The 27,985-nt window shown below is 39.6% G+C and overlaps 1 protein-coding gene across 1 annotated transcript; it reads left to right on the forward strand.

Moving 5' to 3' along the window:
* Positions 1-281: 281 nt before the first annotated feature.
* Positions 282-12,226, forward strand: LOC138203177 (noelin-3-like). The gene is made up of 6 exons (XM_069157877.1): positions 282-565; positions 3,667-3,810; positions 5,054-5,209; positions 6,390-6,609; positions 7,442-7,548; positions 10,427-12,226. Exons 1-6 carry the CDS (start codon positions 488-490, stop codon positions 11,102-11,104), a joined length of 1,383 nt encoding a protein of 460 aa, XP_069013978.1. The 5' UTR covers positions 282-487; the 3' UTR covers positions 11,105-12,226.
* The last annotated feature ends 15,759 nt before the right edge of the window (positions 12,227-27,985 follow it).

The raw sequence follows: 27,985 nt of genomic DNA on the forward strand, positions 1-27,985 counted from the left end.
ACAAAAGCCCAGCAGTAGCTCTGATCTCACGCCTTTATCCTTCCTATTTTCTAGTGAATACTGCGAGATGCAACTTTTTGGAGCCGCACAGCTGCCGGTGGTTCCTCCTCGCGCAAACTCGATTCATTAAAAGTCAAGCGAGGCGGCTGGATGATGTCATATCCGTGAAGAAGGGTCCCTATAATCTAAACGCAGCTCCGTCTTTCGCTGGGTGCCTGCCCACGAACCCCCCCCCCCCCCCCCCCCCCCCCTCCTATACCTCTCTCTCTCTCTTCCCCCCCCCCCTCCCCCCGCCTTCCCCTCCTTCCAGGTTTCTCCCCGCTGCCCTTATGGCATGCGTAACGGGGACGAGTGGATGGATGTGCCCCCCTCCTCCCGAGGACGCCACGGTTTGTACCAGCGCGTAGTGGACGTGGTGGCGCGAGCCCACGGACAAAAACTTGCGTGAAAATCTTTGTTCCCGTTGCGGAGGAGGTGGAGGAGCAGCATGACCAGAATGTGGTCGCTGTCCGTGGTCCTGAACCCGCTGCTGTTTCTGCTGCTGTTCGGATACTGCCCTTCAGCGGTGAGTTCCCAATCGAACTGGCTCACGTTCCTGCCAGAAAACACCGGGATAAACTTGAGCACGAGCTCGGTCTCTCGCGTAACGTTAAGTTCAGGTGATTGGGGATGTCTTTAATTCGGGTGGAGAATTTCATAATGACCGGTGAATACTCAGAAACACAGAAATGTCTCGTTTCATTATTGCCTGTTTTTGGCGGATTCTTTGCTTCTGTATTCCTTGCGCTCTCCAGCACCGGCACTAATATGCAAAATCATGGGCAAAAGAATCATTTAAGTAGTGGTGGTGGAAGGCACACTCACAGCACTTTGTTTATTGCTTACATCAACCATATAGCACTGATATTGATCGTGGATTGTTGCCAGGCATATAACTCACTTTTAAAGGAGAGTTTTGTCTTTTTTTTTTTTTTTTTTTTTTTTTTTAAAGAAAAGAAAAGTATTGCTGCTGTGAAATATATCTAAATCCTCCCCAGACATAAGAAGAGACACTAAACAGCTCGGTACCATCAAATATTCTGTAAAAATCAGACTTTAACTGCATATCAATGGCTTTCTGATGCTGGCTTCTTCTTCATTCTACCTTATTCTGTGGTTTGAAAATGTAATGTTTTCGAGGAAGTGTCTGTGTAAGCTTCCGACATGGGAACGAGTTTAGGAGCATAATCAGGAATTAGAAGGAGCAGCTTGCAGATCACCAAGCCATTTGGACAAGAACAATGGTCGATTAGGTTCATCCCACCCATGCAGAGAACAGCCCTCGTGCCAGTGTCTTGATTGCAAAGCAGTGTCCTCACATTGTATCACCTTGCCATGATTGAAAATGGTGTGCAGAATTAATGTTGCCCATTTATTCAGAAAGGAAAAAAAAAAAACAGGAAATGTTTACAGGCTGACGAAATACTCCAAACTGCCTACAAATCAGTCAAAAAGTATCTATGAATGCTCAAAACAAAAGAGGAACCAGCTGTCTGGATCATTTAAGGAGAGAAAAAGTATTTGTACAGAGTTCCTCACCAAAAAAAAAAAAAAAAACAGCCTAATTGGAGAGTGCATCTGGCTTGGCTGAGCATCAGCATCATTTTAATATGAGGAAATGTGAGAGTGAGAAGAGGGGAGAGGATGTGCGTCACTCAAGAGACAGGACCATTTTAACAGATCAGTGAAACTAGCTTCTTTTCAAGAGCCTTTCAAAGCAGAGTAAGAAAAAGATGAGCTGAGGATGTTTATTTTTTTTCTTCTCCTTCTTTTATCCCATTCGGTTATGATACCAGGAAAGAGAGAGCGAGAGAGAGAGAGAGAGAGAGAGAGAGAGAGAGAGAGAGAGAGAGAGAGAGAGAGAGAGAAGGCAGATTCCAGCTACAGTTATGTTGCACCATGCCATTCAGTATCTCCAATAACGCTTCTCCAATAACGTCTGACTAAGACTATGGCAATGCTCCACACATGACCTCCAGATATTTCACTGCAATATCACCTTTTCTTCTGCCGTGGTTTTTGTTTTTCATGACATGCACACAGCACACAAGCGCTCAGAGGAGGCACATGTTGTACAGTTTAATAAATAAGACTGCAAAGGTAATAATATTATTCTCTTTATGTTTTTTATTGAATAATCACATAAGGACCAGCTAGATACCAGGGCATCACTTTAATTCCGAGCTCACAAACTTTACAAGCAAACAGTAGCAAGAGGGACAGAGATCAGGGCTGCAGTGCTTTGATGATACCTGAAACAATTTTCTTGAAATCTGATAATGTCAACGTAAGAGAGTTATGGTGGGAAGAAGAAGGAAAGCTCAGGAGATTGAAAGCACTGGAGATATATTTGTTATATTTTTGATTTCAAAATAAGATTTCAAAGCGAAAAGCAGATCCGCTGGAGGGAGTCGTGATGCAAGTGTTAAAAAGCAAAATAGTGACAAAGCAGTATAAACTGCAGAAGCAGATGATGGCTTGATGTGACATTTATTTCTCGAACAACAATACTTTTTATGGCAGCGATACAGCAGCGTCTCTGTAGGTGAAAACGATGAGTCAAAGCCTGAGCTCTTCCCCTTGGTGTGACGCTTTCGCCTGCTCAGAGGGGACATGATCTTTCAAGGCTGATTCCAAACGCTCTTTAAACTGCTCGGGCTGACAGGCAGGGATGAAGGGGAGAAGTAACGAAAGCCTGCACTATGAAAACAGGGCGCTTCCACTTTTATTTTTGATCTATCCATAAGCTTCAAAGGCTGGCAGACGCCAAAGTTCACGTATTTCACTGTTTCACGTGCGACTTTCCCCCTGGATTTAGCTTTAGAATGCACCACAAAATCCAAATAATAATTGGTGGTCTGCCAAAGAGGCTGGTAGTGCAGACAAATTCGCCATCAACAGTCAAAGGTTGCCAGTGTTTGGCTGGAGGCTTGTGTTAGTTTCCCATGCTGACAGTAAAAAGCAGTATTGTTCAAATACGGATGCTGTTTGTGTGCCTGATAGCTATTAACGTGTTCAGCACTTCAGGATGCTTTGATCAATATTTGGAGCAAAACTACTTTTTGCTCGGTACACTGACATTAGTTGATGGTGTCGTGTTAAAATATGCTGCGTCTGCTTATGATGTATAACTTTATGTTCTGTGAGTTTTATACGCTAGCGCCGCAGAGCATATTGAATGTAATAAAGAATAGGTAAAGCACCCACAAATCAGGTTTATCTGTTTCCCAGCAGGACTTGCAGTTAAGGCATTGGGAGGCTTAGTGAGGAGAAACAGAGGAATTTCAGCACCCGGGTTATTCATCAAGGCCAGGAAACACTATTTATTGTTGAAGAGGAAATTCACCGGGGAGCTTATACTGTGAGCAGAGGAATATCTTACAGAAGAAGCACTTTGTTCTTTCAAAGCAGGGACTCTTTATAGGTCGGTGGAATCGGTTGGTGTCAAACCTGGGGGGGGGGCGTGAGGCAGAAGAATGGATGACCCATGAGGGGAAGAAAAAAAAAAAAAAAAAATCAAAGCATTCAAGCCTGTGTGCCGCAATTTCATAATAGTGATATCATCGGTGTTGTTTATTTTGTGTGTGTGCTGTGTGTTTACGACTGCGCTCGTGTCTCTGTGTGCAGACCATCAGGCCAAAGGAGGGGTGGCAGGTGTACAGCTCGGCTCAGGATGCGGACGGCCGCTGTATCTGCACAGTGGTGGCACCTGAACAGAATCTGTGCTCCAGAGATGCCAAAGGCAGACAGCTCCGCCAGCTCCTGGAGAAGGTGTGTGCATGCACACAGCCACGAACACATTTCTGTTTTTACGTGACCACACACACACACACACACACACACACACACACGCTCGCACACGTTTACTGTAAGCAACCAGCACACCTGAATTCATCGATTTCCATCGTTATTCATGCTTCTTTTGTTGCCGTCATCCTCAGAGAGATTGCACCAGCCAGGTCCGTAACCCTATTTTCCACTTCTGCATATATTACATGGATGATATGGCTGCTTGTGAAGATGAGAATGCTCTTCATCTCACCTTAACAGAACTGGAGTGCCCCCTTATTTATTTATTTTTTGCAACAAACCATTCAAGGATCTGTTTAAGAGTTGAAGCATTTGATTGTAAATGTTATTTATGTCTGGAATTGGACAGTCATCAGAAAATCTGCTTTTTCAGAACCAGTGTTATCATTATTTTTACTTCTAGCACCATGAAATAAAAATATTAAATAAAAGTACAAACTTTGAATTGATTCCACCAGATTATTTATTTACACAACAGCAAACATCGGGAACTGAAGTAGAAACATCAAAACTAATTTATATTGTTTTTTGGGTTTTTTTCCCCAGTGATTTAATGCATTATCTACAAACAAACACAGCACAGCACTGGAGTCACTTTCCTCAATTGAGTGGGCCATATAATGAAACACAGCTACAGCCTACATTTAAAGTTGTACGCCAAAGGGTGTTCTCTGTCACTCACTGGGGCCTTTGACACTAATGTACTAAGCTGCCGTGGGGCATCAGTGAGGCCATTTTAGGATCCCTCTACCAAAGCCAGAAAAGTATGCAGAACACAATGTATGACTCTTGTACCACTTTGCCAATGATGTGCTCCAATAATGTTGGTTTGTTATAATTAGAGCCACAGACAAGACAGAAAAGGACCATATTTCTTCTTTTTTACATGCCCCACAAACCTAATAAGCTTTTGTTAAACCAGAGACACACTTTGAGATTTCTGCCTCAAATATTAACGCTGAAATATGTTCCCAAAACAAAAAGATATAATAATTTAATAGTGAAAAACACTCAAATTATTTTGAATTAGAGCACATTGAGTTGACTGTGGGTTTAAAAACTGCGATGTAAAAGTTTCGTGTCCTTGTGTAATTAATTCGAAGCGTTATTCTATTTGTTCGACTGAAGGGCTAAACATGGAGGACATTTTAATCTGGCAGTGGACGGAAAAATCAATGCTGCGCTGTTTAATTCTTTTCAAAAGGTGCAGAACATGTCGCAGTCAATCGAGGTGCTGAACCTGCGAACACAGAGGGACTTTCAGTACATCATGAGGATGGAGAGTCAGATCAAAGGGCTGCGGTCAAAGTTCCGACAGATCGAATCGGACAGGAAGACGCTCGTCAACAAAAACTTTCAGGTATGTTTTTGTTTGATGTTCAGCTCTGTGAGAAACATCACAGGAAAGGATCTCTTGAAGATACCTGAGGAGCATCTGAATTGATAAACTATCGTTCCCGATCAGGTCCACCGCTGCCTAGACAAAGACAAGGTTGTCATGAAAAGATAGACAGACTTTGTGTGGATGTGGAGCAATCCTGGTGGCTGCAAGTTGAATACCCATGAGCCATTTGTTTGACCCACGAAAAGACACTGAACTTTTTACAGCCGTGACCAAAGAGAAGAGTTGCATCGGGTAGATCTGAAACATACATACACAGCATACACATTTCAGTATGTAATAATAGTGGTAGCTAAAGTTCATTCAATAAAAAAGGTGTGTATTGTGATTGTGACCCGAAAAAACATGATGCTAACTTCAGATACCAGGCCAGCTTATCTGCTTGCATCGCCGAGATACCGGAGTTGTCTCGTAGTCTAAACTCTTTAGCATTTTCCCAAACGTTCCAGGTTTTTTTTTCCATCAGTCTTGTGTCTCACTCGTTCTGTTCATGTTTACCACTACTTCTTCCTTTCACTATCATGCTTCTTTAGGATTTGAGATATCTGAGATATTCTAATTCAGATACTGACTCCTCTTCTGAATCCTCCTGAAACAAAATACATAGATTATAAATTCAAATTCAAAGATTTTTAATTTTGGATTAAAACCACACAAAAAAAAATGTATTGTGAAGGACATTGAATGTATAGCATTTTCATCAAGGGGAAAGAATTAATCAAATTTGACAATGTAATTGTATAATAATACTATATTTACAAAAACAATTTTGCCTAATATCATCCATTAGTGAATTTTTGTTTGTTTGTTCGAAAGCTTCTTTCTAATTCTCCCCTTGTTGCTGCTCTTAATGTGATGAACTTTTAATACAGAGAACCTTTCCTGCAAATATTGTTTTCTGTTTCCATCAATGTGACTAAAGGATGCCATTTTCACTCGCCTTACAATGCTTTTTTTTTTTTTTTTTATCAAAATCAGTTCTTGAGAAGTGAAGGGAGAATCCGTGTAAAAAGCAAAGGAGACAAAAGATTGTTTGAATTCATTAAGCATCAAGACACGTCTATAATAAGATGCAGGTATTGCAGTACTTACATATTGCCAAACTGAGAGATTTATTCTGTCATTTTGTCTATTTCAGGAGCTAAAGGGAAAGATGGAGTCCTTGCAGCCGCTGATCCCCGTCCTGGAGCAGTACAAGACGGACGCCAAGCTCATCTCACAGTTCAAAGAGGAGATCAGAAACCTGTCTGGTTTGTTGATGGGCATCCAGGAGGAGATGGGAGCCTACGACTACGAGGAGCTGCAACAGAGGGTCCTAAGCCTGGAAAATAGGCTCCGTAACTGTATGAGCAAACTCAGTAAGTTCATTGCAAAAAAAGAAGGAATAAAAAGCTGATCCAGACGCGATAATCTCAGATTATTTAATGGCAAAGGGATCAGAGGCACTTTTCTTACACGTACTGGCAGACTGGCATTTTAGCTGCAGAGCAGGGAACAGAGCAGGCCGCTAAAACTCTGTTACTGGCTTGAAACGGGCCCCATTTACAGATACATTTTTCCAAGCTAAAGGTCAAACGTGGTCACAATAAAGTGTGATTCAGGGTTATTGAAAGTGATGATTGATCAATTAAGAGTAGAAGTTTATTTCTTGAGTTTGATTCCTTCTTGTTGCTCCTTCGCCGCATGGAGTTTGGCCCTAAAAGCTGTGTTTGAATCGCTCCACCCATTGAGGTTTAACTCTGCTAATAAGACCCATTCTGCCTCAAGAACAGCTTTGCCTGTGATAAACAATTGCATTAGTAAAGCTCCAATTTGCAATTTCCAAAAAAAAAAAAAAGACGGTGCCTGTCAAGAGTGTAAACATAAATAAGTAACACGTGAATACTGATCGGATGCTGCTGGAAATCCATCGGCGCTCGAGATTATTGCTTAAGCATTCATTGTGCATGAGCTTTGATTGATTAGGTAAAATAGCACTTCAATACTTAAAAGGGAACTAGCAAGCTTGCATGCGAGTGATAGCTTACTGTCATTTGGCACAATTAAAGTGTCTGGCAAGATGAATTAAGTGCCTCTCAAGTACTTCAAATATTAAACCATGCGGGATAAATGAGCCACCCAGTGCTTTCAGATGTATTCCAGTCATTACATCATAACATATGTGACCAGAGCTGTGCAATGTGTTTGCAGCATGTGGCAAGCTAATGAAGATCACCGGGCCGCTGACAGTGAAAACATCAGGAACCAGATTTGGAGCCTGGATGACCGACCCGCTGGCGTCTCCCAAAAACAACAGGGTGAGTTCATGTGCATCTCTTTATGTTTAAAAGGTCTTGGCTGCAACACGGAGCGGTTTAATGATTTACACACAACTGCTTCCCTCCTGTTGTTCGGAGGGAAGAGATGTTGTTGAATTACAACTGCAGCATAATCGCTAAAACCTTTTTGCACACTCGACTGCTGAGTTCAAACACAAAATTTGATTCCACTTGTTGAGCATTTTGATTGACATGAGGCAGTTTGGTTGGATTCTTTTAACTGAATGTGACTGACTGGAAAAGTTTGCAATTTGTTTTTCAGTTGCCACACATACAACACATGCAATACATTCAGCACAAAATTAGCTGATTTTGTCAACTATGCAATGAGCACCGTACTTGTGAATGGTTGTGTATTTATGTAATTATGGTTAGCCGTTAAAGGATGCTACCATTTCAACACAGGAATTTCAAAATAAATGTCAAACTCTTAATTGAAAAGTTAAACTTACCGCCGATACGATCCAAGAATAGAGTCATTGAGATGAGGAGAGGATTATCTTGTGGAGTTTTCATGTTAACATTCAATCAGTGCTCAAAATGGGACAGTACTCACCGGTCTGCAGAACAGCCACTTTAACATTGTACTCTTTGGGATGCCGTGATTTTTTTTTTTCTGGCATATCAGCACTTCTGACAAGGTGCTGGCACTCTTTATGGCTCATGCTAGTTTCAAACTGAGAGCCTATCTCATTATAAATGAGAGTCAGGAGCAGCAAGCTAATGTTAGCATCAGCGAAGAGCTCGAAGATGTAACTAAAACAACTGAGGCTTACATTTCAGTTTAACCCCAGAATATACAATAAGTAGGTGAACATCGTATTCATTATGAATAACAATGTTGTCTGTCCTCCCAAAAATTATTATGACACCATCAAATATTTAGTGACATATAACAACCTAATTGCCTGCTGTTTCTTATGAACACTCCAGTTTTCATATGAAAAAACAATCACATTTGGTCCACCAAATTTACACAACTTCCTGTATTCATTTCAGATTAAAAGCCCTTGTTTCAAATTAAAAGCCCTTCAGCGTTTCATACACAGTCCAGCCATATACTAGATTGTGAAATATTCTTGTTACTCTAATATTTGAAATTATTGCCCCTTTAATTAAATAATTTGATGTTGTGAAGATCTGCAACATCTCCTTGTAGTTATTCACTTTGCTGATACCGGGCGACACGCACGCCAACATGTGAATAAGGGGGGTACTGGCACTTGTTTTTTTTCCACTTCAAGAACTGCATTCAATGTTTATTGGCAAAGAAGCAATGTGTGTATCCTTGAGGCTTGCTGATGCATTCCTATCTCCATAAAGCATTTCCAAAGCCAGTTTTGTGAACACAAAAAGACGTCAGAGGTCTTTACACAAGGTAAATCCAGGGTCAGGTGGCTCTTCAAATTGACAAAATTAGTCACATAAAAGGAAAAAACTTATTTTAGTCGAATTAAAGGCTTTTGAACTTAATTTCTCTCTTGCTTTTAAAGTTTTCTATTTTGAGATCAATATTTTTTATGTTTTGAAAAGTCTTCATGCATTTGTGCTCTAACCAGTTGTCTGGATGGATGGATGTTTGGACGGATGGACGGACGGACGGACGGACGGACGGATGGATTTATTGTTGAATGGATGGATGTATTGCCGGACTAATGGATCCATGGATTTATGGATTCATGGATATTCCGATGGATGGATGGATGGATGGATGGATGGATGGATGGATGGATGGATGGATGGATGGATGGATGGATGGATGGATGGATGGATGGATGGATGGATGGATGGATGGATGGATGGATGGATGGATGGATGGATCTAAAATCTACTCAGTTCACCTTTGAGTCAAAGTGAACATTTGTTAACCTGGTTTACACAGACCCACATTTACTGCATGAATATATGAATCGGGCCACGCTCCATAGGGAGTCGTTCACAGTTCTTCAATCCTGCTGGACATAGACATTGGGTTCATTTTCACCAATCAGCAAGCATTGAAACCGGCCGACACTCTACCACCACTGCAACTTGTCCACCAAAGCATTTTTTCCTGAGCACAGCATATTTTAAAAACGATTTTAAATGAATGCCAGCAGCGTGACGAGGCGCTGAGCGTTTATTCTGCACAGCGCTGAACATTCAGTGTTTTGTTCCGGTTACAGCGAAGAAAACTGAATCTATGCGCAATAGTCTAGTGGAGCCAGGCTGAAGGCTTGTGCCAAGTTTGAAGAAATTACCTCAAAGTATTCATGAAATATTGCATTCAAAAGCCTTGAATGGACAAAAGGACAGATGGATAATCCAAAAATGTAATGCCTTTGGCCACAGGGGCATAAAAATAAAATTTTATAAAAAATAAATTGAAATCTCTCAGAACACTAAAAGTCCCAATCCTCCTGCTAGGATGCTGTATTCTTATTTTATGAATCCAAAAAAGTCTCTGTTTCCGAGGGTGGTTACAGTCACCCTGCATCAATCCCAGCGTGACCTTAACAAACCAATAAAAGAGAAGTGCATCATTGACCATTTGACCTCAAAGAAGTGTTAGGCCACCGGCTGCGTTATATCTCTTTTTTTTATGGAGCTTCTGTGTTCTGTGATCTCTTTATTTGAGTAGCAACTTTGTTTCCAATACTTTTTTATGGACATAATGTCAATATAGGTCAAATTTATTTGACACCACACCAGTGACAGCCAAAGTCAAAGGAATTATGTGTTAGGTTTGTCCATCTGTCAGCACCTGTCAGCACCTGTCCCAGGCTTGTGTACATATCTCAAGCAGAAGCCATGTCTATGTGAGATAGTCTTTCTTGTAAGTGACCATTACAGGAATGCTGTATTTATTTGTCCCCAGGTTTGGTACATGGACAGCTACACCAACAACAAGATAGTGAAAGAGTTTAAAACCATTGCTGATTTTGTGGCAGGAGTCGAATCTAGAACCTATAACCTGCCTTTCAAATGGGCTGGAACTAACCACGTGGTGTACAACGGCTCCCTGTACTACAACAAGATGCAGAGTAACATCATCGTGAGGTACAGCTTCGAGACAGGCCGCGTGGTCACGCAGAGGGCTTTGGAGTCGGCAGGCTTCCACAATGTGTACCCGTACACCTGGGGAGGCTTCTCAGACATCGACCTGATGGCAGACGAGCTGGGCCTGTGGGCCGTATATGCAACCAACCAGAACGCTGGGAACATCGTCATCAGCCAGCTGAACCCGGACACGCTCCAGATCATCAGCACGTGGAACACAGAATACTCTAAGAGGAACGCCGGCGAGACTTTTATGATCTGCGGGACTCTCTACATCACTAACTCTCACCTGACCGGTGCCAAGGTGTACTATGCCTATTCCACTAAAACCTCCACATACGAGTATACAGACATTCCCTTTCATAACCAGTACTTCCACATGTCTATGTTGGACTACAACGCCAGGGACCGCGCCCTCTACGGCTGGAACAACGGCCACCAGGTCCTGTTTAATGTCACACTTTTCCACGTCATTAAAACAGAAGACGACTCTTAAAGGGAGGAACATAATGAAATAAGGAAAACGTAGAAAAAGGAAAGGTTGTGCCTGAATGTTCTAATTTATTTTATTTATCTGTTAATTTATTCAATTTCCTTCAGTAGTTTGGCACACTTCATTAAGCCAACATTACATTTATTTATTTATTTATTTGACCACAAGCTATTTACCTTTTTCCACGAGGAGTTAATTGATTCAGATATTGTCCAAAGTAAAAGCATAACACTTTGTATATAAAATAAATGGCAGCACAAGAGGATAACTAATTCAGTACATTATGAAATGTACTGCAAACACACTTTTGGACTAAATAATAGCACTTTCACACGCCAACTTTTAGACACCTAACAATGAAACTCAAGTAATTTCCAAAGCTTCTTCCTCTCTCCAAAGTGAAAGCTTTTCCAAAAAGCAGTCTTCATATTCATAATGGTTTTCTCATTCAGCACCGCATTTATTCAGCCCCCTTAATTTATTCATTTTTTTGACTGTGTTCATTAATTGCTCATTTTGCTTCCATTCTTTTCTTGCCACTTATTCATCATGATCTGCTAATTTATTCCTGCTTTTCACTGCCTCCATTTAGCTTTCAATTGGTCTTTCCTGTACTTTTCCTTTCAAATGTTTTGCACTTGACCTTGTACAAGACAATGAGAAATGTGATGAACCATAATGCACCTGTATAGTTAATGTACTTGGCTTTTCTTTTGTCTATGAAGATTCTCAGTCATCCAGGTCATAAGATATCTTGATGTACTAAGTCAAAGTACTTAGCAAACGCCAAAATCTGGTTGCCTTTAACTTAGTACTGAGATATTAGCTTTTTTTGTAACTTCAGCAACAGTTTGTATGCCTTATTCAGTGCAGTACGTTCTGTAAGCCCAAGGATAACAGCTCTCGTGCATGAATGTTGGCTATCCTAATAGCATTTTTACTGTAACTGTATAGCTGTGTATTTTGTATTTGCACAACATCCCATTCTCCTCCTCTCTAGCAGTGGCAATGGTAAAGATCCATTTATACAAACAGCAGTAGGCTACATAACTTTAATAAGCATTGGTTTGTGTAAATAAAAAGTTACACATAACAAAAATAAAAAGTATTGTTTTCATTAAGGCATTTTTCTGTGGGTTTGTGTTCTTTGCATACATTTGGTTTGTGTGTGTTACGGCTGTAGTGCCATGTGTTTGTCCCTTCTGTGTTTTTTTTCTGCTCTCCTGTGCTTCTCCAGGTACCGCCCTCCTGTAGCATTTGATCCAATGCACCTGTTTCCACTTTGCGCATCAGGGTTGAAGATTGGGAGCAGAGATGCATCCATGCTCGTGGGCCATTTGGCAGCTTCCAGGTAATATTTTACTGTTTTTTTCATTGTTGTTGTTTATAGAAACTTTTTTTTTTTTTGTGGTTTTGTGGTTTTGTGGTTTTGTTGAGTATTATATTTTTGAGATAATTCGATGATTTCTGGGTTACTTGTTATTGTTACTTCCATCATCCCCTTCTTGACTTCTGGGGGACTTAATGTGCATTCGGGCAGCGAGGAATTCAGGAGCGTTCACATTGAGGGAGGTCTCACTTCCGAGTCTGGAGCGTTCACAAACAGGCAACATGGCCGTCCCCAGAAATTGTGCCCTATTTCTGATGTCAGAATACAGAAAAGTGACAAAGAACCAGGGGTCATAAATTTATCATTTAAGTGGTGACTTTCAACAGTGATCTGGTATTCTTTAACTCGATTCTATTCTTTTGGTTCTGTATTTTATTTTACATGTAACTTACAATAATAATTCTCATTATTATATGGTATAGAAATCTGAATGACATGGAGATTAAGTGAAACTATGATAATGGAATAATGAAAAAGGAAAACTATATTTTCTCACAGAACTGAGATGAAAAAAGAAGTGCATGGGTGCAAACCCATATGAAACATGATAAATACTTTAACAGTATCATTAGGCACCAGGGCTCAGAATTGTTACAACTTTATATTGGCTGCCAGTTAATGACAGACCAATCTCTTAACTCGGTTGGAAAACTGAAACACGTGTAAGTAAAACTCAACATGTCGACAAGAGGAAAGGACTCTTCCCAAGGTCCCAGAGATTTAAATTAACACCAAACCAAACAAGCTGATGTACTGCTGAGACAAGTGACTTTATCTTGTGCGTAAATCAGAATTCACTTGTTCTAAAATAAACATTATTAAGCCAGATGAGGAGATTAGTAAAATGAGAACCGGATAGGAATTCAGTGGCAAACATCAGTAATCTCAAATGGCATTTCGTAGATACAGTGAAATCCAGGAATAGAAGTTAATCAAGATGCATACAAAATTCTTTGCTAATCTTTATGAGGGAGGCAGGTCTTTTTACACCGTAAAACATTCGGCCGTTTCCAAGAAATGTAACGGAGTTTTGAGTTTTCAGGGTCATAATAATTGGAGTCTTGTCTTGTTTTGAGGCAAGTGATGAGGTTCATATGATACTAATTAATGTTAACAAGTGAGTTGTAAACAATTGAAATCTTCCCACTACACTGTGGCCCATTGATCACACTATTTTACAGCTCATTTGAGACGACTCAATTGTTAAAATTCATACCTTTTGAATGCAGACTCATGAGGGAGCCTTTCTGCAGTGTGTGTGTGTGTGTGTGTGTGTGTGTGTGATAACCTTGAGGACTTTTTTTTTTTGCCATCTAGCTGCAAAGCTAGCCTCCCTGCACTTCACATTACACACACACACACACACACACACACACACACACACACACACACACACACACACACTGTAAAGTATGCCTGCACACACACCAGTACAGTAATATCCTGGGTGAGAACACGGACCACCCACAGCTCAATCTCTAACAGTCTCGGTCCCGAAACTCCCCTCCAGGTCAGATCAATGCAGGTCAGCCAGACAGGAACCATCTGAAAGGTCAGAGAAGCAGCCACTCCAAGTCCTTGCCTTAGGAAACACAGTATGGATCTCCTGAGGTATTGATCCCTCGAGTGCACCAATGTCAAGCAACTCCCCGCGTATCAGCTTGCATGCTTCTTACAGCATCGTGAAGCATTGGATTATTATAACTAATAACACAATCTTGTACAGAATGAGAGTAGACGTCAGGGTTCTGTTAAATCCGATACTGTACGTCTAACATGTCCTCTCACCTACGAAAGGCTCCTTCAGGCAAGAACTCAACCCACCAATTTTGCCACTGGCCCGGATCCGTTTCTTCCTATTGTTAGTGTGCTTTAAGCACACTAACAATTCATTTTCCTATTAGTTACTACTGGTCACCTCAAATATAATAAATGAAATTGAACATTTACATTGGATGTTAGTGATTTGATATGTCAAGTTCAAAGCAAACAAATAACACAACAAAAAAAAAACCTGTGCAGTAACAGGGTGTACGGATTATCCTCCTCGTGCTCATTGTCATTTGTGTTGCTAGGTAACAGTTTGAGTTGAAATGTATTTCCTGTAATTTATTGATATTAACAAACAGCCTTAAGGAATGAACTCGGACCAATTTAGAACAAAGCAGTCTGTAGAAAAGAAACAGACGTGCAACTTTTTTTTTAATTTTTTTCTTGAGAGCCATTAACATCACCCACATGAGAAGTGTAATTACTGTGGTCCATTTGATGCCATTTTATGAGACTCCAGTGGGAGCCCTTATTTACTAACATCTGCTGACTGAAAGTGCTGTTGACTTTAGCTGTCGGTCCAGCTTCGCTCACACAAAAGGATCTGCATTAAATCACATGTTGCGCACCGTGGGAAGCTTAAGTAGCTTAAGTATTTGTCTGATCATTGAAACGATAGCATATGATGCTACAAATCATCTTGACAGCTGTGGGATAATCCTTGAAGAGTGGGAGATCACGCTGTGTCACCTCATCATTGTGGATTCAAATGGGATTCAGATATCCAGTGCTGAATTTACAGGCAACACAAGAGATATATAAAAAAAAAAAAAAAAAAAAAAAAAAAAAAGTAGGGAAGCAGATCCTTCCACTTTAAGCTGGACAGGATTTTGTTTACAAAAAAAAAATCGGGAGAAAAGACACACTGAAAGAAATGACATTCCTGAGAGGCTGTATTTTTAAAAAGCTGTTTTTCAGCTTCTGTCCCAATTTCCCAGCTAAGTGAGGGAAGGAGCTGCTTTTTGAAAACGTCAATTCAGTTTCGATCGTGTCAGGTGTTTTCTTATATGCAATCGAGGCACGTTTGAGGGCATTGGAAAACAGTTTGAGTTCAACACAGAGCTGCAGACCAATGTCTCTAAAACAAGTCAACTGTGATGATTGAAGTCATTAGAGTTAACAGCTATCTGGTCGCAGGAAACACTTACATTTTACTTTTAAAGCAGGGTAATAACAAGACAAGATTTAGCCTCCATCAGAGGCCTACCTTTGTATGTCACACGCCATAACTGGGTTTGTTCCCATATGACTAAAATTGTAAATTGTGTTTTGTTTGCTCTGAAAATGTACGTAGTTGTTTTCACTTTGCAAACGAATCACTACTTCACTGCAATGTTGTTTTTGGTTGTAAAATTTTACGAAATCCAAACATTTACGTCAATTTATTGGTCCTCAGTGTGATAATTTAGAGAAGCATAAATATTTTCCTCTACCAGATACTCCAAAACAAAGAAATTAAAAACACTAAAATAAAGTTTAATATTTAAATGCCTGGTACAGATGGCAAGTTTCTAAATGTACTATACATTACATTCAAATTGTTGTAAATGTGTCAGATTAAAGCAAAAGGGCTCAAATATAATCTATAAGAATTCAGTCACAAAGACAATAAAAAATGAGCAGTGATGGACTGTATGTCACTCAACTGAAATATCTACTGAGTTTATGCAACCCTTAAACCTAAAGGGAACAAATTAACCATCCATCCTGTGTCTTTGTTTTCGCTTTTCTGTTAAAATAAGGTACCGTGAGATGACATTATCAAAATATCCAAGATCCAGTGTCATAGGTCAGAACAGGATCGAGGGTGTAATTAAACAGTGAGCAGGTTTATTTAAAATCTGAGAAAAAGCTAATTGAGTCTAATGATGAGTTAAAGGCAGTGCTTCAGCTGTCAGTGTCACCATCAACACCCAGTATAATCATTTTTTCTGTAAGAAGTCCGATTTTTTTTTTTTTAATTCCACGAATTCAGATAAAAAGGGGCAGGTAAAAACAAAAACAAATGTCTTTGTATTTTTCAGTTTGGGTATCAGAGGCTAGTTTCTGTAATACAAACCAAATCAATTAAATAATCAGTTAATCATTTACTAGAGATTTAGACTCCAGAGATCTAAGATTTGACAGTGCACATTAATTTGTCATGTGATTGTATGTTGTTGTTGTTTTTTTGTTGTCAGTTTAAGTGGTAGTATTCATTTTAATTAAGTTCTTACTCGAGAACTCGAGTTAATTTTTTATTTTTCTTCAATTTAGGTTGGTGTGTAGGGAGGGTGATAGTTGCCTCTTGTAGTCCCCTCTTGATTGTGAATTTTTGACAGTTTCAAATAAACGCAGTCATATTGGTATATGAGCAATTATGAACACAAATTTTTGTGCTCCGTAAAAAAAAAGCTTTTATTGAAGATCCTCAAATTTCTGTAGACATATAGTCACGCCTACCTGCTGCTGGGCCATGTCAACTGACAGATGATTCAAACGTTCAGGCGAGGACTTCCTGAAGTTTGACGGTGTATTTTGTACCCCGCAACCGACACGGCCATGTGTGTGGGAGGGTGGAAGGTTTGGGAGTGAAAAGGGACACAATAGCCTTCATTTCCCAAGGTTCACGGGAGTTACCTAGAAACATCATCAAAAAGAGATGATGTGAGGATGCTCCCTGTGATGGCTTTATAGAAGTGGATTAACAGATCTTTTTTTTTTTTTTTTTTTTGACATGACACTTTTTGAGTTGCCTGATGAGCTGCAGTCTTTGGTGGGCCCTTTTTAATGATGTGGTCCATGTCAGTGTTACTGGTGTTGGTGCCGGGGAATAAGAGGGAGTCTGTCAGGGTTATGGGTTGGTCAAAGATATAAACCGAGCCTCTGATGTCCGTCCTCTGCTTGAGGTCAATGGCTTTTTCCATTGTTTTTGAGGTACTGAATTTGAGGTGGTTGTTGCTGCACCAGAACAACTCACATCTTGGCGGTCTCGTGTGCTGTGATAGAGCTGTTGTCCACGTACTTGAACATTTAGAGTGAGCTACGGTGAGAACTGATTTTTTTTTTGTTGTTTTAACCTTGAAATATTGAATTCTGTTTCCATTATCCACTAACGCAAAGCTGGGTTCACGTCTAAGACTTGAAGCCTGGTGAAGAATGTGAGAGGATAAATGGCGTTGAAAGCTGAATTGAAGTCTGTAAACAGGATGTGTGCGTGGGTGACGGTTGATTGCAGGTGTTGCAAAATGAAGTGAAGAGACGGATTTATAGCATCCTCAACGGATCTATAAGCCAGATAAACAAACTGGTAATGGGCGCATCAATAGGGATATACAGGAAAGGACTAAGTGCTCCAAAGTTTTCACTGCAATGCACTTCACCGGTATGACTCTCGAGTTGTTATGATGTATTTTGGCATGTCACAGGCAGACATGTCAACAGGAAGAGATCATTTGGAGTGGAAAACAATTTATTCAAGTAATGACAGTTTGACTTGATGAAATTTTGGCGGTTAAACCCCAACAATAAGAGGCAGCTTCGTACAGTGATGTCCGAAATGGATGATACACATAGGTCCCTGGAGCCTAGACACTAGAAGTGGTGGATTGGAGAATGTGGATTTCACTTTATTTTTTATTCATCAATTCAATTATAACAGTTAGTGTAAGTAAGACAAATAACTTTTAATGCATGAGTCACCATAATGGTAATCAATTCACTTGCCTTTGGTCTTTAAAGTTAAAGATATGCACTTTAAAAAAAACAAAAAACGAATAAACATGAAGAAAGAAACATCACCTACATTGCTGTGTAAAGTGTCAGCGCGTCTTTTCTTCTTCCCTACAATTCCTCCGACAGCATCTATTGACAAAACAACATACTGGTGTGCAGCCTGAATGTCACATTCCCTCAAGCTGTCACAGATGATCAAAGTTAAAATAAACTACAGTCTCCATCCACCAAACTGAGGAACTGAACACAGAGGCAGGAATTCTAATCTGCGAGTTTGAAATGTTTCATGATGGGAAATAAAGTAGGGGAAACAGGAGCACCAGGATTTGGTGGCAACTGAGATTGTCGTTAGATAGATGGAAACACACTGCTGCTTCATACCAGTTGTTCTCGATTTGAATGTCATTTATTCTCAGGTTTGAATTTGTGTATTTGGCTGCACTCCTTTGCAATCGTCCCTTATCTGTGTGCACAGCAGCTAAGGGTTCGTCTCTCAATGAATGGGCTCAATAAACCTGTCACGACCCAGACTTGTTGACTCCATATTGACTCAGTTTACAGAGATCCATCCTTTTTATTAGCTTCCGTTTGGCAAAAGATTTACAATGTGATGTTCTGCCCACACATGACAATGCCATTAAAACACAAAGTCACTTCTTACTGCGGTTATTTTTCTTCCCAGTTGTTGTCGAGTTGAATATGACAGCACCACAGTCTTTTATTTTTCAGACACTCTGACACTGTACAAGTGATCATTCTGATATATATTGCACAGTTGTCATCTAGTCAATCACCTGCTGATGCTCGAGGCTTGTGTAATTATCTTGAGGTGTCTATTTAAAGGGTGTGTATGTGCTTTAAATGTATTGCATCTGACAACAGTACTGAACATGATATCACTCCCAAAATGGCACTTCTTTAAAATATTATATAATGAAGAAAAAGTTGTTTACGTTGGCAAAATATTCTTATTAATAGTAGTAGTTAATTCTGTTAATTGCTCAGGATTTAGTCTATGCGACAATTAAAATATACATGTAAAATGTACGACGGATGAACGGTCACATATTCAGCCCACTCTCAGTTTTTTTTGAGGAATTTTAAATGGGGTTGACGAATGATAAAGAGATGGCAGTTGATGGGTCCTGGGAGGGCTATCCGGGACATTCACTTCCACAGCTGTCAGGACAGGTGCTCGAAGAGCTTTGACTGACAGCCGAGCATGTCGGGGCATATACGAACAGGCCCCTCTTCCAGATTAACTTTCTACGGCTCAAGCCTCAGAGATTGATCTGTGCCAATGACTGCCATGGCCTCGGTGTGTGTATTGTAAAAACAGATTGGATCTATTCTTTCAAGGAAAGAGCTCCCGGGGTTGAGAGAATGGACATGATAAAAGAAATATGGAACTTTTATTAAATCACTTACAATCACTGTCTGGGATGCGCTTGCACACACACACACACACACACACACACACACACACACACACACACACTGTATACTATAGAATCACGTTATTTTCAGTTCATTTGTAAGTCAATTGTCTTCAAAATTCAAAAACTGACTAAGTTATATAAGTTAGTTGAAATAGTGACAGAGCACACTGTGAAATAATTGAAAACAGACACATACCGTGGTCCTATCAAACAACCAAATTGCTTTCTTTTTAAAACTGCATAAAAACAATAGATGTAGACTGGTGCCATTTCTTTTATACAAATACATATTTTTATATCAGTCAACTTTAGGCTTATTTTTCTGCCAGTGTTTGCCAGTGACAAAATCAAATGTCACAACAGTTTTGACCAAATACTTCAATATCAATATTTTTGACAATATTGGTGAGATGATTGGTGCTTTCACAAAATGTTTACACAATTCAATTTTTTTTTCATAAATAATCATCAGCGATGTGGATAAAATGAACGAATAAAATGAACAGCTGCAACAGTCTGGTAAGTCCAGAAAATGACATCACTTTACTGCAATGCAGCCTTTAAACCCAGGAAAAGAAAACTTATACCAGTAAATCTAATATCAAGATATTGATATGATATCAATATATGCAGCCCTTATTAGATGAATCAGTGACTGCAGTAGATGATGAATTGACGGTATGATGAGTATGACTGCAGACAGTTAACCTTATTGTCTTTGACATTAAGGGGCTAATGGCATCACCTTCATTACACTCAGCTACTGCAGCAAGTTAGGTGGAACAGATTTGCTGTCAGCCTGCTCTGCTGCAGGACAGACTGAAGCTGACTGGTTGTGTAGATCAGCTATTTCTAAAAGATGTCATTGAGTAACTATCAGCTAGATTTTGTTTGAAGGACCAGCGTGTAGGATTTAAGGGGCTCTTTTGGCAGACATGGAGTATAATGTTCATAATGATGTTTTTATTTGTGTATCTAGCACCCGAAACTAAGAATCGTTGCGTGTTCCTTACTTTAGAATAAACCCTTTATATCAACATGAGCAGGTCCCGTTCAGCCTGGTATTACCTCTACAGTCATTGTGACCTAATCAGCGTAGACCTCGGGTTAATTTAGAAGCCACCCCAGCTTCTCTTATGTGCTTATCTGCAATCTTCAACCTCACCACTAGGTGCCACTAAATCATAAACACTGCTTCTTCAACTGCAGTAGCCTCAAAAACCGTTGTCAACATAGGCCATTCAGCGGATGTGTATGTGAAACTAGCACCTGCTGTAAATGTTCGCAAAAACGGACTCTCTCGATCTGTAATGATCTAAAATGAAATCAATTAGATATTCATGAGAGATTCACATGCATTCCCCTGGCAAAAGTTTTAATTATGTTCTGTAAATGAGGCCTAACTGACCTTTTGAAAGAGAGCTATTCATAGTTCAGTTTCCACAGTGGCCTCCGTGGTTCAGATAATCTATTTTGCACGTGTCGAATAGAGCTTACACAATTAGGTCATTTCAGATAGGGAGAAGTGACAACATAATCTGCAAGACTGACCTAATTACTGTCTTGTGGTCTAGTGAATGAGGCATCCATATTGGCGAATGAAAAGTACTTCAACAGGTGCTTGATGTTTGACTGGCAGTTGATCATGGGTCATTGAGTCGTACACTGTGGTCAACTTATGTCACCGTCTTAAGTGTCTTATCTATTAGAAAATTGTCTAGTTCCAATTTTATTGTTAAGTTCAGACTTTTCGGCAAAACAAGAGTGCAAAACTGGATGCTACCAACTCTTAACTCTCCGATGTTTGAGGTAACTGCAGCCCCTCCAATGTCCGACCCATTTTCTTCTTTTTTTTAAATAGTCAATTTTTCTGACTTCCTGAGCAATGGTACTTACCATGAGACCTGACTGAATCATCCTCACTGACTTCAATTAATGCATTAAAATCATAGGGCATCTTTAAACAACCAAGACAACTTCGTAGGCAAACAGCAGAGAGGAGTTATTCATCTGTAATTTCTTTTTACACGAATCAGACTTTTAAATTATTCGCAAACAGTGAAAAACTGCACACAAAAGTGAGACTTCAATCAGGAAAGTCTTCACAGCTGTTCTTTCCTTATTTGTTCCGACCTGCGGGTGAAATAAAGCTCCCTTACCTTTCAGACATTCTTCGTAATCATAATCAGTAGGCCAAGAAAAGCACTTTAAGGTTGAGCCGAGTCGATCAGTTTTTCCCAACATCTTTTCCTCTATTAACCTTCGAGGTCGAGACCACTGCCTTCAGAGGCAGCAACGAAAGGTATTCACCCCTCCCCCCCCACTCACACACACACACACACACACACACACACACACACACACACACACACTCCCACCCGTGCTGTAAGGAAGCTAATGAATGCATTTGTCATATCTCTAATGGCTCACTATATCACCGCAGCACCTTCACGTGATATTTATGGTAATCATGACTGCAGAGAAGCAAAACATTCTGTTTTAGGATTTGTGAGTTTCCGTGTCCCGAGCACAGCTGATGAGACACTTTGGCAGAACATTAAATTGACTGTACCGAAGTCTTTCCTGAACCGAACTTGTGAAACTGTTGATACGGTGCCACGGTAAATGATTACCTAAACGCACACAGTTTGGAAATTGGTATTCACATCAGCAAGAGAGCAAAAATGACAAACTAATGATGAGTCGACTCTACTATTGATTGGAGCTGGCTTATTTTCGTCCCTGCGGCCTGACACAAGCCCACACATCCAAACCAACTATATCGGCTTGAAGTTATGATGAGATGTTTTTACCAATACCAAATCTTGAAACTTCTTTTTAACTCTTCCTTTTTTTCTTTTTTTTTTTGCCTCGCAAATCTAATCCACCAGCAGAACTTCATCTGCTTCCATTAGTCCCAAGTGACTTAATTCTGAAACTGCAGTTTTTATCTTCAGTATGCACTCTAAATGCAAATGACCAAGTGTCTCGGGTTTTAGTGAGTACAGAGCACAACTAAAGAAGACGACAAAAGACAAGTGTCCATAAGAAATATGTTAAAACTGTTCAAGAGGAGAAATTATTGCACAAATTCATATTTTCCACAACTATTTTTGTCATCAGTTTACAGCAAAACTACGCGTGGGAGTGTTGAAGTTTGCACAATGGGAAGTTTGAGCCAGTAGCATATTTCATTTGTGTTTCTTAGACTTTCAAAAATATATTTTATGTAGCGTGAATAATGGTGTCTCAGTATGAGAGTATAGAGAGAAATATTTGTTTAACATTTCTGAAGGGCGTCTCTCGCAGCTTCTATCGAAACAAGAACACGTACATGTGAGAAGAAGCCGCCTGGCTGCACCGTTCTGATGCACTTTAAAAAGCATACTTGATCAGCAATTCCTTCTACGAGCCCACACATCCCCCAGACTTGAAAAGACACCTCCTGAAGGTTTGGGGCACAGAACAGAGTCGATAACAGAGAGACGCCTCGGCAGAGACACTTTGCTCTGTTGACAGAAGACATTTGTGGGATATTTTCATAAACCTACTGCCCTCATGTGGTTGATTCTGGGTCACAGTCAGCTCTAAATCAACATAAAACTTTGACAACAGTCACTGAGTTCTCAGATATATAATACAGGGTGCTCGTCAACTGCTACATCCTGCAGGATATCTCCATCCACGCCTTTCATTCGGTCCAAACAGCAAGTGATGGAGTACCAACAAACGACTGATGATTCCTGCCTCCTCAGGGAAAACCCCATGATCAGGCTAATTTAGGAAACAGCCGAGCTTTCGTTCAGACTTTTAGTGACGAACATGTTCTCCTCTCGGTTGTTTGATTCTACAACACAAGACCTGCAAAGTTTGCATGTCTTATTGTTTACCCACAAGAGTCTAATTTATGTGTTAAACTACTCACTTTACATCACTGTGTCAATAACGTCTATCAGCGAATATTGTTTGGTTGTATGTCGTGTTTTACGTCACCTGACAGTTCATCCTCACCCTTTGCAAAGCTGAATTTGCCATAGTTGTGAACGCAACACCGACAGGAAACGGTTACTTAATTTGGGCCCGAGCACCGAATACTTTCACGTGCTTCGTCGAGCTGGTTGATGACGTCGACGTCAAATCGGGTCAGAATAGCCTTAACCCTCCCGTTGTCCTAGGGTCAAAATGACCCGCAGCTGTGTTCAACCAAGTTCTATTTTATTTTGATATTTTTTTGGGATCATTGGTGACAAGGAGGCTGTGAGGGTTTCTTTTAAAGAAACCCTAAAAGTCTCCTATAAAAATATAAAAATAAAATGAAATAAAATAGAACTTGGTTGAACACAGCTGCGGGTCATTTTGACCCTAGGACAACGGGAGGGTTAAGACATCGATGATGATGATGATATATTGAGAAGCCCGTGCTTTTTTTGTGAAAGGGAGTCACCAGGGCGATGCGGCAAAGTTTGATGTTTGGCCGTGACACAGGAAATTGATGTTTAAGGTCTAGGTCTGCTCCAAACGTCACAAAACCTTTGCACGAGTCAGGCACCAACTTTCATGAGTTTGTGAGCAAGTTAAAGCTGCCAAAAAAGAAGAATAAGGAACGAGAACCAGGAAATTACAACTGCAAGTTAAAACGTTGCAACTGGTTCTGCTCGTCCAAATTTTGGACAGTATACTATGGTGTGACTTTTTTTTTTCATATTTCGGACGACATGCTATAATGTGACTTTTTATTAATATTTCGGAAGACATGCTACAGTATGACTTATTTTACTTATTTTGGACATGCTATATTATGACTTTTTTCATATTTCAGATGACATGCTATAATATGACTTTTCTTTCATATTTTGGACGACATGCTTTAGTATGACCGTTTTTTCATATTGCGGACATAATGCTATAGCATGACTTTTTATTAATATTTCGGACGACATATTCTTTTCACATTTCGGACGACATGCTATAGTGTGACTTTTTCACATTTCAGACATAATGCTATAGCATGACTTTTTTGTCATTTCAGACTAAAAATGTATTTTTCATAATTTGGACAGCATGACTTTGTTATAAATTTATTTTATTTGTTTTTATATTTTTTTGGACCATGCATGTCACCAGCAGGAAATGAACTAACGACCTTCTCACTGTGAGTTAGTTACCAGCGCTAACCACTTCACCATTGTGCCTGTGATACTGTGACTTTCTTTTGTGCTTTTGAGGAAATGCTGTACTATGACTTTTTTTTCATATTTCAGACAACATGCTATAGTATAGTATTAATCGGTAACTTATGTCCAAAACCGGCATTACCTTGACGCAGATCGAAGAAGGCTGTGTCCGGGTGGTAGAGGGGGACGGTGAGGAGGGCAGATTTATACAGTTTTAGACTTCCGTGACGATATGATGTCTTAACATTACGGAAGTGCAAACGGCTCGCTGGATTACTGGATTAGGGCTGTGTGCATTAATGGGTTTATTAATCGTTTTGACCCTTACACAGTGTTTATCTTGAACCCACACCCGCTTTACTATGTAAAAAGCTAATGAAAGTTAAATTTATACAATCTGGGGCCTTTACATTTTAGCTGAAAGAAGCTGAAACTGCAATGGACATTGTAATAGAGGTTAAAGTTTCTTTTTAAACACAGAATTTTTTTTGAGGTGGTGAGTAAAATTCATAAAGTTGAAGTAAAAGTGCTGGCCATGAAATTGACTGTATGTGATAAATTGAGCTGGAAGTGACAGTTAAATCCCTGTGTATAAAGGACGAGTCACCTAAAGTCAGCTGAAGTCGAAGCATGGAAAGCAGTTAAAGTAAATGATGTATGAATAGTGGAAGTTGAGTTTTTTTTCTTTTTTTTTCTTCAAAGGTGAAGACCTTAGACTTGAAAGGAGCTGCTGAGGTGTCAGCTATAATCAGTGTAATCACTGAAAGCAAATGAACTCTGTCACTGTCAATGAGACAGTCACTTGATATGCAAATGGTGAGAGCAGTTGAGTTGTCATTTGTCGAGTCACAGATGAAAGCAGTTGAAATGTCATCAGGGAAGTGAAGGATAAAGAGAGTTAAAATGTCAGTGTTGTGTAAAACAACTGCACTGTAAAATGTAGCTTTACAGCTTCTGAGATTTCATCCACACATGGCCAGCCAAGTGATGCCATACTGTATCTACCATATGTAAATCGTGCATCCAGAATAAAAAAAAATTTAAAAAAAAGGCACAAAGAAAAAGTAGAATTCGAAATCTAGCTGAGGAGATGTTTCCGAGATTGCAAAATGTATTTACTGAGTTGAATGCTGCTTTTCTTTTCATGCCTTTCACTTTTCTCCCATCAGCTGTCTCGTGATGCATCAGACCATTGTGCTGCTCGACGCCTGTAGATAAATCTACCACTTCTATACGGCGAGTTGCATTAATGGTCAGTGATTGAAAGCTGAATATGTATTCAGAGAGGGACAGTTTTGGTCCTCTCGTCCACAGCAAACAAGACCCTGTCTCCTGTTACTCTATATGTGACTCTCTTTCTTCATTTTTTTTTATCTTCTTCTCTCTCTCTCTTTCTTATTCTCTCAAATGCTCAGTTAAGTTTTAATGCACACCAACTTTGATGCACAATTTTTCTCCTTTTGCCTTAAACTCATGAACTTTGTCTTTTTATCCCGAGGTTTGTTTTTTGCTCACTCTGAACACACCATAACCTTTCCTGACTCCATCCTTCCACTGTGCCCCCAATTAAACTTGTGACCCAAAATATCTGCCACTCCGGCTCACAAGCTAAAGAAAAATTAACATCAGTACTTAATGCTTTTACTCAAAAAAAGGAGACAGATCCGGCCAAGAGTTTTCTACGCAAAACAAAACCTCATAAAAGGTTGTTTTTTTTAAAATTTTATTCCATGCATGAAAAACCACAGAAATTCATAGAATTGACAATAACAGAATGTTTATTATCATACAACTACCATTAACGTCTGTTACTTTATCATAGCGATAAAATATAATCCCCTGCCCATCACTTTGAAATTCTAATCCTTTCTTTGTGTTGTAGTGATAGTGAAGTTTTATATACAAATATGTCTCTAAAATATAATCAAAGAAACACCTTTAAAATCTGCTGAAAAAAATATATTGGTGTCTTAGACAGTGAGAAATATAATAACATTTTGCCTCTCCATCACTCCGTAATTCAGTTTTATAAAAAAAAAAAAAGTGATTATAAGTGAGTGATTAATTTTTTTTCTTTAACTATTCAGAATACCTAGCTATACCCTTACAGTTACTTATTTTTGATACTCAGTGTAAACCACCTACTGATCTTTTCATGTGGCAAAAACATGTTGGATTTTTCTCCATCAGAGATGGGGTATTGACTGAGCATATGATTAGCAAAACATACATAGCACATAATTAACAACCTGCAGCGATACGTCTTGGAAACCTTCAGAAGAGACCGAACAATTGGATCTTTGATGATTAAAATTTACTGCGGCACCTTGTCAGGCTCCTTGTGCTCACTAATGGCGCAAAGACTTCTGGTCCAATCTTAGCATGAGATTACTCTGTTTTTTCGAGCTGACTGCAGAGACAACGCTCCCCCAGAGTCCCGACGGACATTATGCACCTGTTTTTACAGGCAGAGTAACACGCCTTGTGACAATGGTTAACCGACGTGAAATATTGCCGGGGTATCCCTTTAATATAAAGCGTGTGTGCCAGGTTGCTTGAGAACATCAATAAATGTTGCTTTGCAGGTCGTAATCATAGTTTTAGACACCCTTATGATGTTGAAATCTTCATAGTGTATTTGTCTGACACCTAACAGTTAGTGGAAATCCATACCCGGTATTAAGTCATGTCAGTGTTGTTTATAGCCCACATTTACTACGAAGGGGAACTCAGGGGGCTTCACATGAATCTGTGTTGGAGAGCAGCCATTCAATTACAGCTGCACTATCTGCACAGCACTGTGCAGGAGTATCTGACAGTTAGATTCGGAAAGTGTTGATATTATCACAATAATGATAGAAAAATATTTCATTGTTTTTCTTCTCAGAGCTGTTCTATCATTCGGGGTTTTCAGCTTCATCGATCTTCCACTGTCACCTTCGGGTATGTCTGACTATAAAGTCTCTCATTTAAAAACACTATACGAGTACCTGATTTATAACCTGTCAAAAAAAAAAGGAGTACCTGTTGTTTATATAGCATGTGTTAGTTTTGCCTTCATATTTTGGACAATAATCTATAAATCAGTAATATATGGTACAGGAAACTAGTTTAAAAATTCTCTGGGTTAAATATTGGTACAGTGGTGTGAAAAAGTGTTTGCCCCCTTCCTGATTTCCAATTTTTTTTTTGCATGTCTGTCACACTTAAATGTTTCAGATCATCAAACTAATTTAAATATTAGTCAAAGATAACACAAGTAAACACAAAATGCAGTTTTTAAATGAAGGTTTTTATTATTAAGGGAGAAAAAAAATCCAAACCCACATGGCCCTGT

This window comes from Embiotoca jacksoni, unplaced genomic scaffold (genome assembly GCF_022577435.1).
Source record: "Embiotoca jacksoni isolate LCO1_2020_lvr unplaced genomic scaffold, fEmbJac1.0.p SCAF_22, whole genome shotgun sequence".
Taxonomy (NCBI): domain Eukaryota; kingdom Metazoa; phylum Chordata; class Actinopteri; family Embiotocidae; genus Embiotoca; species Embiotoca jacksoni.